The 16,493-nt window shown below is 42.4% G+C and overlaps 1 protein-coding gene across 1 annotated transcript; it reads right to left on the bottom strand.

Annotated features, from left to right (window-relative positions):
* Positions 1–9,988: 9,988 nt before the first annotated feature.
* Positions 9,989–15,753, bottom strand: slc35a2 (solute carrier family 35 member 2). Its single transcript, XM_085344289.1, has 6 exons — positions 15,412–15,753; positions 13,507–13,689; positions 12,679–12,830; positions 12,114–12,236; positions 11,196–11,779; positions 9,989–10,610 (listed from the first exon to the last, which is right to left on the bottom strand). Exons 1-6 carry the CDS (start codon positions 15,473–15,475, stop codon positions 10,562–10,564), a joined length of 1,155 nt encoding a protein of 384 aa, XP_085200415.1. The 5' UTR covers positions 15,476–15,753; the 3' UTR covers positions 9,989–10,561.
* Positions 15,754–16,493: the final 740 nt, after the last annotated feature.

Below are 16,493 nucleotides of genomic sequence, written 5' to 3'. Positions count from 1 at the left end.
CTGTCTCATTCTCTTTGTCTCACTTCTTATTTTCAACACAGCCCAATGCTTGAATGAAACCCTGATGGGTGACATTTTCTCATTAGTAACTCTGGCATTATGTAAGGGAATTTGACTAAACTTTGCCAGGAACTATACGCCTCCACACGTGGAAGAGGCCCAGCTCATCACCAATCCTGATAAACATAAACTGTAACTTTTCTGTGGTTTCAAAGAACAAAGGAGGTGGGAGAGGCTTTCCTGGGAAGGTGTTGCAACTTGTAATCAAAATCTTAGAAATATGGTATCTAACCAGATTCTTACTCTGGATGGCATTACCTTGGCCTCCAGTAACACTGTGAGGAACCTTGGAGTCATTTTTGACCAGGACATGTCCTTCAATGCACATATTAAACAAATATGTAAGACTGCTTTCTTCCATTTGTGCAACATCTCTAAAGTTAGAAATATCCTGTCTCAGAGTGACGCTGAAAAACTAGTTCATGCATTTATTACTTCCAGGCTGGACGACTGTAATTCATTATTATCAGGAAGTCCTAAAAACTCCCTGAAAAGCCTTCAGCTAATCCAAAATGCTGCAGCAAGAGTCCTGACAGGGACTAGAAAGAGAGAGCAGATTTCTCCTGTATTGGCTTCCTGTTAAATCCAGAATTCAAAATCCTGCTCCTCACATACAAGGTCTTAAATAATCAGGCCCCATCTTATCTTAATGACCTTGTAGTACCATATCACCCTATTAGAGCACTTCGCTCTCGCTCTGCAGGCCTACTTGTTGTTCCTAGAGTATTTAAAAGTAGAATGGGAGGGAGAGCCTTCAGTTTTCAGGCCCCTCTTCTGTGGAACCAGCTTCCAGTTTGGATTCGGGAGACAGACACTATCTCTACTTTCAAGATTAGGCTTCAAACTTTCCTTTTTGCTAAAGCATATAGTTAGGGCTGGACCAGGTGACCCTGAATCCTCCCTTAGTTATGCTACAATAGACGTAGGCTGCCGGGGGATTCCCATGATGCATTGAGTTTTTCTTCTTCAGTCATCTTTCTCACTCAACATGTATTAACAGACCTCTCTGCATTGAATCATATCTGTTGTTAATCTCTGTCTCTCTTCCACAGCATGTCTTTATCCTGTCTTCCTTCTCTCACCCCAACTGTTGCAGCAGATGGCCCCGCCCCTCCCTGAGCCTGGTTCTGCTGGAGGTTTCTTCCTGTTAAAAGTGAGTTTTTCCTTCCCACTGTTGCCAAAGTGCTGCTCATAGGGGGTCATATGATTGTTGGGTTTTTCTCTGTATGTATTATTGTAGTGTCCACCTTACAAAATAAAGCGCCTTGAGGCCACTGTCATTGTGATTTGGCGCTGTATAATTAAAATTGAATTGCATTAAAAGTGTTACAACCCGGCTCAAAAGCCACAACATAAAAAAAATAAATAAAAAAAAAGATGAATACCAGAGTGTTAGTAGGAAGAGGTTTTTTCTTAAAATGGAATAGCAGGTTGGCTAAAATGACTGGAGCCACCAAGGCAAAGACAAGTGAGCTCTCTGGAAGCTTGCCTCAGGTGTGCCTGACTAGGTGTGGCCAATTAGCACCAGCTGAAAACATTGAGGAGATTAGGGGCGGCAGAGGGACGTAACAAAAGCATTTGACAACATTAATAATTAAATATTATGATGTCTTGATACAGCCAAGTAAGTAAATTCCCAAAAGTTGATTCTGTTCATCTGGACGTAGCGTTTTGAAAACGCTACGTCCAGATGAACAGAATCAACTTTTGAGGTAAATATTATTATATAAATTTGAGATCTAGTGACCGTTTGAGTAGAGCGAAGTCATCGTCACGTTCAAGAAAACGGTTTGAGATAATCTGAGTTTTGTGAGTTTTTTTGTGAGCGTCATCCTGCAGCCATCAGAGGACAGTACCCTGCCGTCATAAAGGGATGGACATGGTGAGGAACAGGACTCAGGCATGCTGTGGTGTTTAAATGATGCTTAGCTGTTACTAGGGACCCAAAGTGTGCCAAGACAGTACCCCCACGAGTCTGAACTGTTGCTACAAAGCAGGATCGATGGTTTCATGTTGTTTACACCAAATTTTCGTCCAAACATCCAAATGTTGGAGCAGAAATCGGCTCCTCGGAGCAGAAAATGTTTTTCCAGTTTTTAGCTCCCAGTGTGGTCTTCTGCTGCTGCAGCGCATCTGCTTCATGTTTGACAAGATCTGGGCTTAGAGATGTTCTGCTCCTTCGTTCCAGCGAAGAGAAGAGCATTCTGACAACGACGACCTCATTTGAAAACAGATGATGAACAGCATAAGATGTCTGAAGATAAATATGCATCGCTTCAACATTTTTTTCTTGTTATATTTGAATAAAAATGACACAGGATATTTTGTCAATCAAGTCAGTCAACTTGCTGTGATCTTAAAAAATACCCTTTTTACCAGGAACTGTTTTTATGTAAAACATTTAAATTAACTGCTTTATATGATCCCCCAGGAGGTCTTGGCTACCACAGGACACAAACTGTGGCTTGTCCTAATACCCAGATTTTATAACGCTTCCCACAGATTCAGCCACAGTCCGGATGAGAAGGCGGCTCTGTTCGATTTGTTTAAGTTTCCATTTGTGATAAAAATCTGGATTCATGTTGCAGTGAGGAGCTGAATCTCCAAAGGTCATCATCCTCCTTCCCTTTCAAAAAACGTCCTCTGTCGCCCCTCGGTGGCTCTGAGACAAATTACATGTCAAACTCCAGCTATTACATTTCAGCAGTAAGAAGTCTAAATTTACACTATAATGAGCAAATCTGGGCTGATTAAGTTTTGTTAAGCTCAAGTTTCTGTTTCTCATAAACAGAGAAATATACTAGCTGGTAAATCTGTAAATGTGCACAGCCTCAGATCTTTAAATCAATCAATCAAGATGAGCATCTTTGAGATGCCTTCATGAATACAGGAAATACAGAGGGTTTGTGAAACGGTGCAAACCACCGTTACACTCAAGAACAAACATCCCAGAAAAACATTTTAACGAGTCGGCACAGCTCTGGAAAAAAATCTGTGGATGAATGAAATGAATGAAAACAAGGAAAGTACGGAGAATAAGAGACATGGCTCACGATCTGATCAAACCACTGCATCTCCAGGGTGGAGGCTTCGAGACTTTCCCAAATATTTCTGAGCCTCTAAAAAAAACACTGGGCCTGTCTATAAAACTGTGACCTTTAAAAACACATCATCGATTTTTTCTTGAATAAGAAATGAAAAGGCACTGAACGTTTTCATCAGTTTAATTTCACAAAGATTTTTTTTTAAACATTTCTCTGTCATATCTTAAAAAATGGAAACATCAGTTAGTATGAAAACACTTCACAGAATTCAAACTAATGGCCTCAAGAGTTTCAGATCTCTCTCTAAGAGGACCTGTTCAGCTTATTTCCAGCTTTTATTCTGGAACTCTATCAGAGTAGCTTTGCATGATTCACATAAAATAATTCATCTTTGCATTACACTGCCCACTCAGCTCATTTTGTGTTTGAAAAACCCAAGAAGCTTGGTTTCTCCTGATTGGTCAACGTCAGGGAGCCTATTGAGAGGAAGGACTAAGAATGTGTGAGGTGCACTTCCTGTTAAAAAACGAAGTGTTGCGGCGTAGAGGACTTCGGCATGTGGCATTTGGATTTAAAATGACATGAAATAAGGAAAAAAGCAGAACAGGTCTCCTTTAACATCTCAGAAAAAAGAGAAATCTTTAAGGCACAGAGTCGAATACGATTACAACATGTCGAACTTTCAGTTGTTAAGCATAAAATACTGTCGCACGCTGAGGAGGAAACGCTGTAAACGGTCACTTAAAGGCACTTTTCGTAGAAATCCTCAGCAACATTCAATGAAAAGGAGTCAGAGAGGCGCTCTGTGCATGAACATCAGCGACTTCAAAAAGACGTTTGACGTGTTGATGACGTTCTCGCGGTTACCAGGAGTGTTTAGTGTTTCATGTTGGCATCTGATTTAAGAGAAATGGTTTTCTCTTCCATCTATGAGCTGCTTTTTTAACTCATCTTTCCTGTTTTATCAGACGATCACTGCGAGTCGGTGCAAACCGAGCGTACAGGAAACGTTTTTAGTTCTTATGCTTCGATCAGCTGAAACTTTCCAACGCATCCAAAAAACGATTCCTTTGGTCACGATCAAACAAACGTGGTCATTACAAACCATTCAGCTCCCCTCAGTACCCGAAGCCTGAATTAATCCCTAATCAGTCATTCAAGTATAACATTTTGTTTTATGTTGTTCCTTCATATCCTGTATCTTTGTGTTTTTTTATATAATATTTTATTCTAAAAGAACTTTGATGATTTTTCAAGTTAAAATAAACTAAATATTCAGTCATCAGTTTTGAAATCACCAATATTAAACTTATTCTTTATTAAATTTATATACTACAAAAAAATTGACTTAATAAAATACAAAAAATAAAAATTTGTCAGATTTAATGACAAATGATTTTATTTTGAAATGACATAGACCGCTTTATTTAAAAAATAAAGGTTTTTCTTTACAAAAAAAAAAATTGTGTTAGTGTTTATTTAGTATTAGTATTTAATATTTTTGATTTAGTGTCATAATGTTCCCTTTAGATTTTTTTTTAAATAGGTTTTTCTATATTTTTCTTTCCTGGAGGAAATGTTTTTGGGTTTGTTTGTTTTTTGCCTTTACTTTTGAAATGAATTCATTTTGATTCAGTCCATCAACTCAGTTTTATTCTTTGGCTCCTGACATCTTTAAAAGGCTGAATAAAAAATATGGATGAGTGTCACAGCGTAACAACCCACAGGTGTGTTGTTCATTATCGGCTGTTGGAGTGTGCTTGTTGTGTTAAAGGCAAATAATCACCTAATGGTGCACACTGGAGTGTTTTCTTTATGAGAAGCAGCTGAAAACTATGAGAGGAATATTTGTGACTACAGTACTTTAGCTTTAGTGCAGCAGATGCAGGAGGAGTGCTGTGGTTCTGAGTGAAAGTGGGGGTACTCGGAAATGTGTGGATCTCAGCAGGCAGGTGGTGGCAGGGGTCCATCTCAGGATCCTTTCTCTTTACCTGGACACCTACAGAACAGATAGAAGAAGAGGAGGAGGAGGAGGAGGAGGAGGAGGAGGAGGAGGAGGTGGTGGTTAGATAAAGACATCACCCTGGCTGCTACAACACACGCTGAATGTTTCAAATCTTCTTTTCATTACATCACAGGGGCACTGCAGTATTTAAGCTTTACTCAATGAGGACTCGTGTTTGACCTTGTTTTCTGTTGAATGCTCACATTAAATCCCTGGATGCCTGGATGCTCAATCATCCAGGTAAGTAAATCTCCAAAAGTTGATTCTGTTCATCTGGACGTAGCTCACAGACGCTACGTCCAGATGAACAGAATCAACTTTTGGAGATTCATATGAAATATGGTCAAAGTTTCTAGTAATTACATAAAAGTATATAAAAGAAATCTCTATGAGCCAAGAACTCGGGCTTCAAACTGTCGAACATCAACATGATCAACACGACCCGCTCAAGTTCAAACTGAGCATCAGAGTGAAGAAGAAAGGGGAAGTACGTGACTCTGTGCCAGACCAGCTGATCTGAGTATTTCTAAGAATCTGATGATCTGCTGGATTTTCCCGCACAAACATCCCCCAGTCTGCCCGAGCACTGCTGCTGACCATCTCCATCCCTTTACGGCCACAGTGCTCCATCTTTAGATGGCTGCTTCCAGCGGGATCGCACACCATGTCAGAAAGATCAGACCATCTCAAAGTCGTTTCAACTACAAATGAGTTAGTTTTCTTTACATGTAACTTAGTCTCTGGGTCAGTGTACGTAAAACTAATTACAGGTAAAATAAGTTACAGTTACACAACAGTACTGTTACAGGTGGCTTTAACCATAAGCGTTTAAAAAACCGTCACTTATCTGCCTACAGTCGGTGTTTTTAGCGCTACCGGAAAAAATCATTTTACTGAAGGACGAACAAAATTCTTTAGCCTGTTAAAGTTTCGTGGATCTAACTAAACCTGAGGACCGATTCCCCCACATGTCCACATAAAGACAGTGATCACTTCTGAGAACTTTTATAACGTTATATTATGTATAAAAAATAAACAGTTTTTTAAAAAAATGTAAGCTGTAAAAACCCTCAAAATATCCAAAAGTAATAAATTAGACAGATTTAAAATGTTCTTTTCACAATTTTACCAGGTTTTCATAAATTAAAAAAACAACTCAAAACTTATCACAAATATTTCTATATTAATATTTATGTTTAAATACAGTGTTGTTGGTTTAAACCAGCCTCTCATATTTTCCCTGCGCTCTGTTCTCTCTCTCTGACAGAGCTGGGTTACTTTATACAGAGGAGGATTTCCAGAAGACCGAACACTAATCGTTCTCCTAACTGGAGTATCGGGAGCACTGTTGGGAGAAAACTGGGAGAAAGAAGACTAAAGTCTCCATATTTGGAATAAAAGGCTGGAATATCACACCTTACCTGCCGACTCCCACAGAGGGTCAAAGACTTGTGAAGTCCAGACTTTTTTCCTCCATGATTGTATCTTCTAATTTCCCAGATTTTTCCCGAAGTTTTCCGAATACTGTCAGAAATCGTCTCTCTCGAACCTGAGAGCAGACACTGTGTGTCGTTCACTATCACTGATCTTTAAATTAAGACAAACCGCACAGTTTTTAGTCCATGTCTTCATTTATATAAAACTTTTACCAAAGGAAGTATTTACAAATTCAGAGGCATTGATACAAATCAACAATCAAGTGCAAACAGATCAGAGATGAAACCAGCTCACACAGATTTCACACAAACTCAAACCAACAGGAAGAGGAAACTAAACCCGATCCTGCAGGCAGATCTCCACCGAGGACAAACCAACCTCGGGAAACAACCGCAGCAGGATCTGATCCGAGGATGTGGTTTAAAACCGCCAGCAGGAGGCGCTGCAGAGCGTCAGCGGAGAGAAAACCTGGAAACTGACTTTGGAGTATCTGCGTTTCAGCCTGTGCTGAAAAAAATCAAATAAAATGAATATGGATTTTCATGTAATTAAAGTGATATCAGCCTGTGTCAATATCATTTTCTATATAAAATTTATTTTATATAATTTGCAATATTTTAGTTTTTAATGTAGATAAAAAATAAGGTAAAGTAAACGTAAAGAGGAACAAACAAGTTATTTTTCTGTGAATCTGTAAGATGTGACAGGATTATTTTACAGAGCAGAAGTAGATGTTTATCACTGTTTCTACCTCGAGTGAATAAAGAAGAATCAATGTTGTCTTGTTATTCTAAAAAGGTGGAAAAAGCCACTGCAAGAGAGAAAATTGGGATTCAAGTTTATATTTTCACAAGAAAACATTGAAAAAAAAAAAAAGATGTAAAGTTTATGATGTGATGTTTAATGAAAAATAAACATCCCATCATAATTCCTCTGATATAAATCAGCTGATATCTACATAAAGACATTTTAATGTCAGTTTGAGATTAAAATGATCATCTACAACGATCAATTCATAACATTTAATAAGTGCAGAAATGATCCTTTATTAGACGCACAGAACTCAAAGGACTCATTTTCACTAGAAATTTATGTCATTAAGAAGAGCTTAGAACAAAAAGCTTCTTCTGGCTGAAATCTGAAGCTTCCTGCTGGGTTTCCTCTTCCTTTCATTCACCACCACCCCAAAGATTCCCACATTAAATAAAAACAGCTTATATATTATTATGTATGATAGATATTAATTTCAGACTTCCAGAGAGAAAGTGTCAGCTGGAGGTTTTTTGTTTGCTTGTTTTACAAAAACTGAAAATAAACGTTTTTTTGTCCCTTCACAGTTTGATTTTGATAATCTCACACTGGAAACAGAAAAAGAGCCTTCAATCATCATGAGAAGAAATCGGAAAAATAATTAAAGTTCATTTTTATGCTTTGGGAGATGTGGCTTCGTGTTTGTGTCTCCGCGTTTCTCCGTCCTCAGGTCAGTTTCCCGTGAAATGATCGAGCTCCTAATATTCACAGACTGTGAGCTACATTTATCCCACTTTAGGTTTAATTGAGGGTTTTTTTCTGACACAATAAAAACATCAGAGGTTCAGTTAGTGAACTTGTATTTGCGAGTTTGTCATCTTTACACATCAGTGGTTTATGTTTAACTGTATGTGAGGAGAACTGTAACTTCTTTAGTGTAAACTGGCAACATTTTCAAGAAAAATATTCCACTGGGGAAAAAAACCTTTTTAAGTAAGAAGCTTTTACAGATCTGCTGCGAGGAACGCACAACAAATCCAAGACGTTAATGTGTGGCACTTTAACACCACACACACGAAGCCAGATTAATGTGCAGAGTGCACCTTCCCCTCAGGCAGGTTAGCATCCACAGGCCTGCCAAACGTCTCATTTGGTTATACGTGTTTACTCTGACACAACCGAGCGTGACAGAACCACGCATGCTAGCATCCGTCTCTCTTTCCCCTTTGTATCCACTTCCTGCTGCACAGAGAGAGCAATGGGGCGCTGCTGCAGCCCAAACTGGTGGTGGGTGGTGTTAACATGACTCCGCTGCCGACTCATGAGAGCAGCAACTTTCAATCATCTCCATCCATAACCACATCCCACTGCATACATGTATAGTGTGTTGTGGAGCCTGAAACAGTTATAGTGAATAGCGCTTCATATAAGCATCAGTAACAGTTCTTGCAGTTTGTCACGAGCTGCAGTTACAAGAACCTGAAGTGCAGACCATCTCACTTCACACGGAAACTTATGCTAAGCTGCTTAATCAACAAGATTTTAGTAGAATTTATTAGTAGATTTATATTTTCAATAATAACCTGTAAACTGCTTTAAATGAAATGTAGTTCAGTAAATGCTGTGCCTGTATAAAGACTTTAAAGATGGAGCAGCTAGCTTTCCTTCCAGCTCCTTAATTTAGAGCTTTTTCTTTTCTCCACACAGATGTTTTGATGGCTAATGTAATTGGCTGATAACGGAGAGTGTTAACGGACCGATCAGTCCAATCGGGGGCTCAAACAGGCCAGCGTGAAGAGACGGGGTTACGTCAAGTGCTGGCAGGATTTAAATGAACAACAACAGAGGCAAACTGCTACACGGCAACGGTGGTGGATGTGAGGAAAAACAAAACTTGCTGTAATCACAGAATCTTAACCTGCTGCAGAGATCAGGAGACCAAAACGACTCAACCTCTCCTCCCAAAGCTGAACGACGTAAACACCGAGAAGCAGCTCAGACACACACACAAAGATAAAAACCCACAACCGCCTCGACATGATCGAGACAAACAGGAGCAGAAAAAACATTCAGGACGCCACCGCAGGACGCCTACTTCAACAAGACGCCTGCGGCAGGACATTTTGGCGAAAACAAACAAACATCACGTTATGATCGTAGTTTAAAGGTGCTCCAATCAACGAGCACATTCCCCGCCGACACGGGAGCTGCAGATAAAGCAAAGCCTCCCGGACAGTCCCGTAACTGTACACCGCAAACTTTACACCAACACAGTCGTATGGCTTCTGTACAGATGAGGAGAAAAGGCACCAACACAAACAGTCCCTCAGCGGAGACGCACCCGGAGGAGCAACGATTTACCCCGGAGGTTTTCACTGTGCAGCCGAGAAAAGGAAAGGGCGGTAATTTGTGCAATTTGGGAATTAAAGACAAAAAAGGAAGCAGGTTTTAACAAAAGCAGAGAGTTATTTAGGGTTTTAGTCTTCATTACTATGATTTCTCCACATATTTAGCTTTTTTAGTCAACACACGATTACAAATGAGCCAAAAGCTCATTACAGCCCAGATAAATGACTTTAGTTCATTTCTGATTATTGCAGAAAAATAAAATAAGACTAAATAACTTTCAACTTTCAAAATGTTGAATTTTTAATGTACCTTTTGATTGAATTTAATTAAATGTTGTAGTTTTGTCTTCCTTGCATTTCATAATGACACTTTTATCACTTTATCTTTCTCAATTTTAACTTTCCGATTCTGCTTCCATTTCTGTGACTTTTATTTACAAATGCTGCGTTTTTATTTTAAATTGTTGTGATTTTCACTGAACTTCCTTTAGGTTAAAAATGTGTATTGAATTTTAAAAGTTCTTACATCACTTCAAGCTACTTTGTACATTTTGTATACAAACATGTAAATTACTTATTCAAAGTTACACTTCGGGCTCCCATAGAAACCGTCCCTTTTTCCTGTTTTAAGGTGGAATTTAAACAGGACACTTTAAATGTACGGGGGCTGCACAGTGAAAACTTTCCATCAGACTACGGTTGCCGTTGTCCTCCACCAGCAACAACAATAATCAACATATGATCGATATTCAGCGTAAGGCGATTCTCTTTTCATTTACTAAAGAGTTTTAAGGCAGAGCTGGCGAGACGCCGCGGAGGAGAAAACAGACTGAGGGTGGTGAGGGTTTCTGACACTCTGCGGCTCCTTCCTCATCCTCCTCCTCATCTTCCTCTTGCTGCCGTTGTGCTTTGAGCAGTTAGGTTGTGATGTGGACAGCAGAGGGAGGAGACACGCCTCCCTGAGCTCTGAGGAGGAGAGAGGAGAGATTAGTGATTAGGAGGAAAAAGCAGGATAGAAGAGAGGGAGAGAGGGGTAAAAACCCAAACCTTCCTCACCCTCTCATCCTCCAAAAAGGAGGACGATACAGGAGGGAGCAGCTCTCCTCTGCATCACAATGCATGTGGTTTAGTTTTTAGGTCTGAGGAGGCCATCTTCTCCTCCTTTAAATTACTGGAGGAGGAGAAAGGAAGCAAGGAGGTCTGTGTTTTTTGTTCAGGGGTGCAGAGAAAGGAGAAGGAAGGGGGAGAAGAAAGCGCAGTATCCTATAGTCCAGATGAGGCGAGGAGGTTAGGAGGTGAAGGAAAGAAGGAGGCCAGGAGGGAAGGCTGAGCTCAGGAGGAGGTGTGGAAAAGGCGAGCAGGACGTCAGGAGGAGGATGACTCGGGAGGCCATCAGAGGGGTGAGGAAGCAGGTGAGTGAGCAGCAGATGAACCTCTTTCTTTCTGATAGATGCCCAGTTTGACCTTTGACCCCGCCAAGAGCACACAGGAAGTGAGATGCCCGAAAGAGAGAGAGCAGAGAGAAACAGGAATCACTTCACCAGCACTGACTTTGGCAGAAACGCCTCCATCTCTGCGTCTATGTCCGTCTTCTCGGACGTGGAAGATGAGGAGGAGGAGGAGCTTGCGGACGCCGAGCCGGCAGGCGCTTTGGGGAGGCTGTACATGTAGACTGCACCGATGACAAGCCCCGCCCCTGCAGTGAAGAGTACGTCCACATGGAAGCCGAACAGGTAGATGGACGTCACCGTGGAGACGATGATGGAGAAGGAGGTGGCGAAGCCCTTGAGGATGTTGTCGGCGTACTTCACCACCAGGGCCACCAGCAGCCCACCGAACGCCTGGTTGAAGATGACGCACCATACCATGCTGGTGTACCCAAACAGGAAGCCACGCTCGGCAACGGCGGCGCCATCATTCCACCACAGTCCCAGCAGGCCGAGCACCATGCCGAAGATTCCCAGCTGCACATTCCTCACCCACACGGAGGCGGAGCTGCCCTTCAGGATCTTCTCAAAGTATACGCCGGCAAATCCCGACGACAAGCAGCTGATCACCACGGCAACCAAGCCCACGGTGTAGTTCTGAGTGGAGGTGTCCTTCACCGACGCCTCTTTGTTGCCCTCCTGCTGCACCTGCAGAGAGATGATCAATGCGTCAGCGTTCGAGCCGGGCTTCATGTTTACGGGGAACATCGTCCCTGAAAGGTTCCCACACAATTACGACTGAAGAGCTTAACTACGCCCATCCCTGTTTATTCACCTCCCACCGCATTTTTCTGCCCCCTCTGCCACCTCACCTACGCCACAAACGCAGCAGCTCATTTCAGCATTAAAAGTTGGAGCCACAGAAACCGCAGAGACGCTTACTCTTAAACCTCTCTGTGAACTGTGGCTACACAAAGCAGCCGCCTGATTTGTTAACTTAAATTTCAGGGCTTCTGGGGAACGGCAGGTGGCGGTAGCTCACCTGCACGATGGCGACGCCGGCAAACAGCAGCAGCAGAGAAATCCACTGAACTCTGGACAGAGACTTCCTGAGCATGAGCACGCTGAACAGAGCCGTGGTGAGGATCTTCAGCTGGTAGGTCACCTGAGGGACGGAAAGGAAGTCACCATTTAACTGTGTTTAATCGAATGTACACAGATCTGAAGCATTTATTAAATCTCAGTGTCTGTAAGTCTGTGCATTAAAAGTTTTACAAGTTATTAAAGAACTTGGCAGCTCAAGATAATAACGTGTAAAGAAAATTGCTCCTAAAATATCTGAAAAATGCCAAAAATATGAACAGTATAAAATAAAATTAGTATTAGAAGTTTCATTCCTGTTGAAATATTGATTATGTCCTACTAGAATCAAATGACAGAACAGATCCAGAACACCGTTATTGGTTTGATTAAACCTTTCAGTTTATAAAAAGATGCCAAATGTTTCGGTCAATCGACAAACCCGTTAATCACCCGGCTGTTTCGATAAGAACAGACATGCAGAGACGAGGCGGGTTCGAGCGCCTTCTCTGTGAACGCGGTCTGACCTGGAAGGTGGCGGCCGGCAGGTTGGAGATGGCCACGTACTGCAGGTTGTTCTGCAGAGTGTAGATGAGAGAAGGAACGGCGAGCTTCAGAGTGTCTTTGTACTGAACCACGATGACGTCGATCAGGAAGTACACCGTCTCCTTCACGTTTACTGCAGAGAGAAAGGGGCGGAGCTAAAGGCTGGTTTTGTGCCTGCTGATCTTTGATCGTAGCCTCCAAAGCAGCTCAGGTCTATGATCACAGCAATAAAAAGTAAGCCATGCTCGAGTAAGTAGCCCAAAATTGAGGGATGGGGTGCTGCCCCCTAGTGTTAGGAGGCTGCTTTGCATCTTATACCCAAACTGGGGTTAAACATAATGAAATGTAAATAATTGCCCTTGTTAGTTTTTAAATAGAAATACTAGTTTTTTGGAGTATTTATTTAGCATGAATAATTAGAACAGGAGGAAGCTGCTGCTTTGTTGGTCAGGGCTGTTTTAACTCCACCCAAATCAAATCACTATTTGAATTTAAAGCCGTCCCTCACTGCTACAAGCAAAGAATATTCCTGTAATTAACCAAGTAACTCATTTTCATATCATCTCCTAAAATAAATTAATTCTTTTGTCTATCAAACACTGCAAAGAGAAGCTCGGCATGTACAGTTCAGGAATAAAATGTCTTAAGTTCCTTAAGATGATTAATCAATTATATCTTTTTAAGTATTTTTGATCAGTTAATCAATTGATGCAGTTTTTTCAAACAAGAACAGCTACAAAAGCCTGCGAGGCTACAACTAACTCTTCTAACTCCACAGCCAAGAAAGCAGCTCAGTAGGATTTACTCACGTCTCTTCTGCAGTAGGATGATGACCAGACACGTCAGGACCTTCAGGACCTCCGCCATCACCACGGCCGACGTGGTGAAGAAGCGGTCGCCTGGCAACGTGCGGACGTACCGGATGCTGAGGATGAGCGATGCATTCTGGACCACGAGGACAGCCAGGCTGATGTACTTCAACCGTCTGTTAACTACAGGACAAGAGCTCACCATAAGGCTCACCACAGTTTTCATACGAGGAAGAGATTTTACAAAAGAGCAGCAAAGTCTAGGTGCTCCGCTTTAGGATGACGTGACTGCATCAGGGGTATTTTGTGGGCCACAAAGAAACCAAACAGAACTTGAGTGGACCGAACAAATGAAATGAACTAATAAACCATTAAATAAAATAAGCGTGGTATATCACCATGGCAACATATGCTGCAGGCCTAACACGATGCATGTTTAGCATCCACAGGCCACGATGCGGCTGACTGATTGGCTTACCATTAATGGAAAATTAAACCTCAGTGCAAAGTTTTTAATCCATCAGTAATACACTCACTTGATTCTCAGGAGCAGCTTTCTTATCTTTTACTTCCATCTGAAAGCAACTTTAACACTGTACTGTAGGGGTGTCAAACATGCAGCATGGGGGCCAAAACCGGCCCATCAAATGGTCCAATGCGGTCCGTTAGATGGCCATGGGAAACAGCCGAGGAGGAAGGCAGCATCACCTTCACCTTGTTGAGGGACACTGAAGGAAAGTGGTGGTGTTGGTGGTGCAGGACTCGACAGTGTGAGCTTTCACTCATGTCTGCACGCCCAGCAGGCTTCGTTACCAAGAGCACAGGTTTTGTTTTTTTTTATTAAGCACATGTTGCTAATACCCCTGTTTACATTCATACCTGACTTAATTCTTCATGGCATAGACTCAACAAGAGCATCACACAGCTGTTTGCTTTTCTGTGTATGCAGTAATGAATATGTCAGCTTCATGCAGACCGGTAAAACCACAGGGGCCCAGTGGGAACATACATCTGTTGTGGAAGTATGGAACAGTAGACCAGTTTTTCCTCCTTGGAACTTCTTCTGGTGGCTGTTTGCATGCTGTGTCTATTTCTTGTCCTAATGTATGTGAAGCCACTCAGGTGTGCCAAAGGTGTGACGTTTGTCAACATTTTTAAACAATTCGGAGCCGTTTATCAGCTAGAACGGGTTCTCTGCTATTCCAAGGGTGTGTCTGGAAGTTTCTACCTGAGTGCACCTGGCTCTGAGGTCTCCGTGGCTGGCCCGGCCTGCGAGGCCATGCACGCACACACACGCGCGCACACGCACACACTAAGGGGGAGGGGGGTGAGCACAATGGAGTGTGTGTTCTCTGCAGAGGTGTGCCGTGTGTGTGTGTGTGTGTGTGTGTGTAAACCACAAACTCCGCTGGACTCAAAGTCCACGTCACCAGCCGTCGCTCACTAACACACCTTCACACTGCACCTTGATCATGGCAGTGTGTTAGCGTTAGCAGCCAGGCAAGAGCCCATTAACAGACACGGACTAGTTAGCTGCTGAGTTAGCCGCTACCTGCTGAGGCTGCTGTTTTTCACTCGTTTAAAATCACCTAAAGTTTTATTTAATAAACACCTGACTATCGGCATTAGCTAGCTAGCACACAGTTTAATCTTTCTGGTTAACTAGTTTCAAGTCGTCGTTAAGTCTGTTTACTCTGGTTGGCTTAGCAGGTAGTTAGCTTGCTTCCACCACTCTGCTAAAACAGACCGAGAAACTTTATTATATTTAATTTATGTTAAGTTCAATTTCATTGTTTTAAACTCTCCATCCCTCCGAGTCTTATTCACCCACTGACCCAGGCTCGGAGCCGTGAGGGCCGTGTGAAGTTATCCCAGCTCTCGGCTCTCCCTCCGAGGACTGCTCACCTTCACTCTGACCGCGGGTCGCTGTCTTCTCCTCTCCCGTCTTGCTGAGGTCCCCCACGGCCATGCTGCGCTCCCTGTGCTGCCCTGCGAACCGAGCCCTTACACCGCTGCCTGCTCGGCTAACACTCCGTTAGCCCACCAGCTAGCCCCGCTCTCAGTTTAGACCCCACCGGAGCTCCCGTTCCGCGACGTACTGCGCGGCCTAAAGCGCCGGGGCCGTCCGACAAATACTGGGCTGGAGGAGAGAGGAGGCTGCGGAGGAACAACCGGAGGACCCACCGGGATCATCAGGAGGAGAAAAATACTTCGTGTAATATGTGAGGTGTCCAGGAACTGAAGAGACTACAGCTGCAGAGACAGGAGCGGCGAGCAGGAGGTCTCACGCTGTGGGAGAAAACGGGGCGCAGGAAGGGAGGACCACAAACTGCCCGACACCAGGAGCTCCAGAGAAACTGTCAGAGTGAGACATCCTTCTCTCCTCCTCTACCAACAGACGAACAATCCTCCAGGTTTAGCAGGGAGCATTCCTATTGGCTGCTGGTGGGACCTCGCCTGTCAGATGGTTTGAGTGTTCAGCGCCACCTCCTGGTCAAACATGGAGGAGACGTTTATCCAATGAACGAACACACATACGGGTAAAGATTACCTTTATGAACTGCAGTCTGCTGTTTTGGATTTTAATTTACTGTATGATTTTTAAAATAAAAACTAAAATGACTTTATTTATTTAATAAGAAACCTGATCAATCAAAAAACAGTTAAACTGTTAGATTCGATTCGATTCGATTCGATTCGGGTGGGTTCCTCCTGGAAATTCAGTTTCCAGTAGCAAAGCACCGAAAGAAGTTGCATGTTACAGATACATTAAGGGGAATGAGAGTAAGGATATAAGCATAAATACACCATATATACACATATATAGATACAGAATATACAATATGGATAAATAGGATTGCTCATTTGAGTGAGTATATTGCACAGTGATTATTGCACAGTCAAATATAAGAAAAACAGACAAAACAAAAAACAAATATTGCAAATATTGCACAGTGTAGAAAAGCACCTACAACTCAGTTGTTCCC

The sequence above is a fragment of the Diplotaxodon limnothrissa genome, linkage group LG20 (assembly GCF_057381915.1).
Source record: "Diplotaxodon limnothrissa isolate DT_005_m linkage group LG20, D_limnothrissa_male_GT1.1, whole genome shotgun sequence".
NCBI classification, from domain to species: domain Eukaryota; kingdom Metazoa; phylum Chordata; class Actinopteri; order Cichliformes; family Cichlidae; genus Diplotaxodon; species Diplotaxodon limnothrissa.
Note: the sequence above shows the minus strand (reverse complement) of the source record. Positions and strands in the feature narration are given on the sequence as shown.

Excerpts from the sequence above, each read along its gene's own strand:
- slc35a2 (XM_085344289.1), bottom strand. The coding sequence starts at position 15,475 with ATGGCCGTGGGGGACCTCAGCAAGACGGGAGAGGAGAAGACAGCGACC. Across the intron at positions 13,690-15,411 it reads GACCCGCGGTCAGAGTGAAG|TTAACAGACGGTTGAAGTAC; the intron begins GTGAGCAGTCCT and ends CTTGTCCTGTAG. Across the intron at positions 12,237-12,678 it reads TGCCGGCCGCCACCTTCCAG|GTGACCTACCAGCTGAAGAT; the intron begins GTCAGACCGCGT and ends TCCGTCCCTCAG.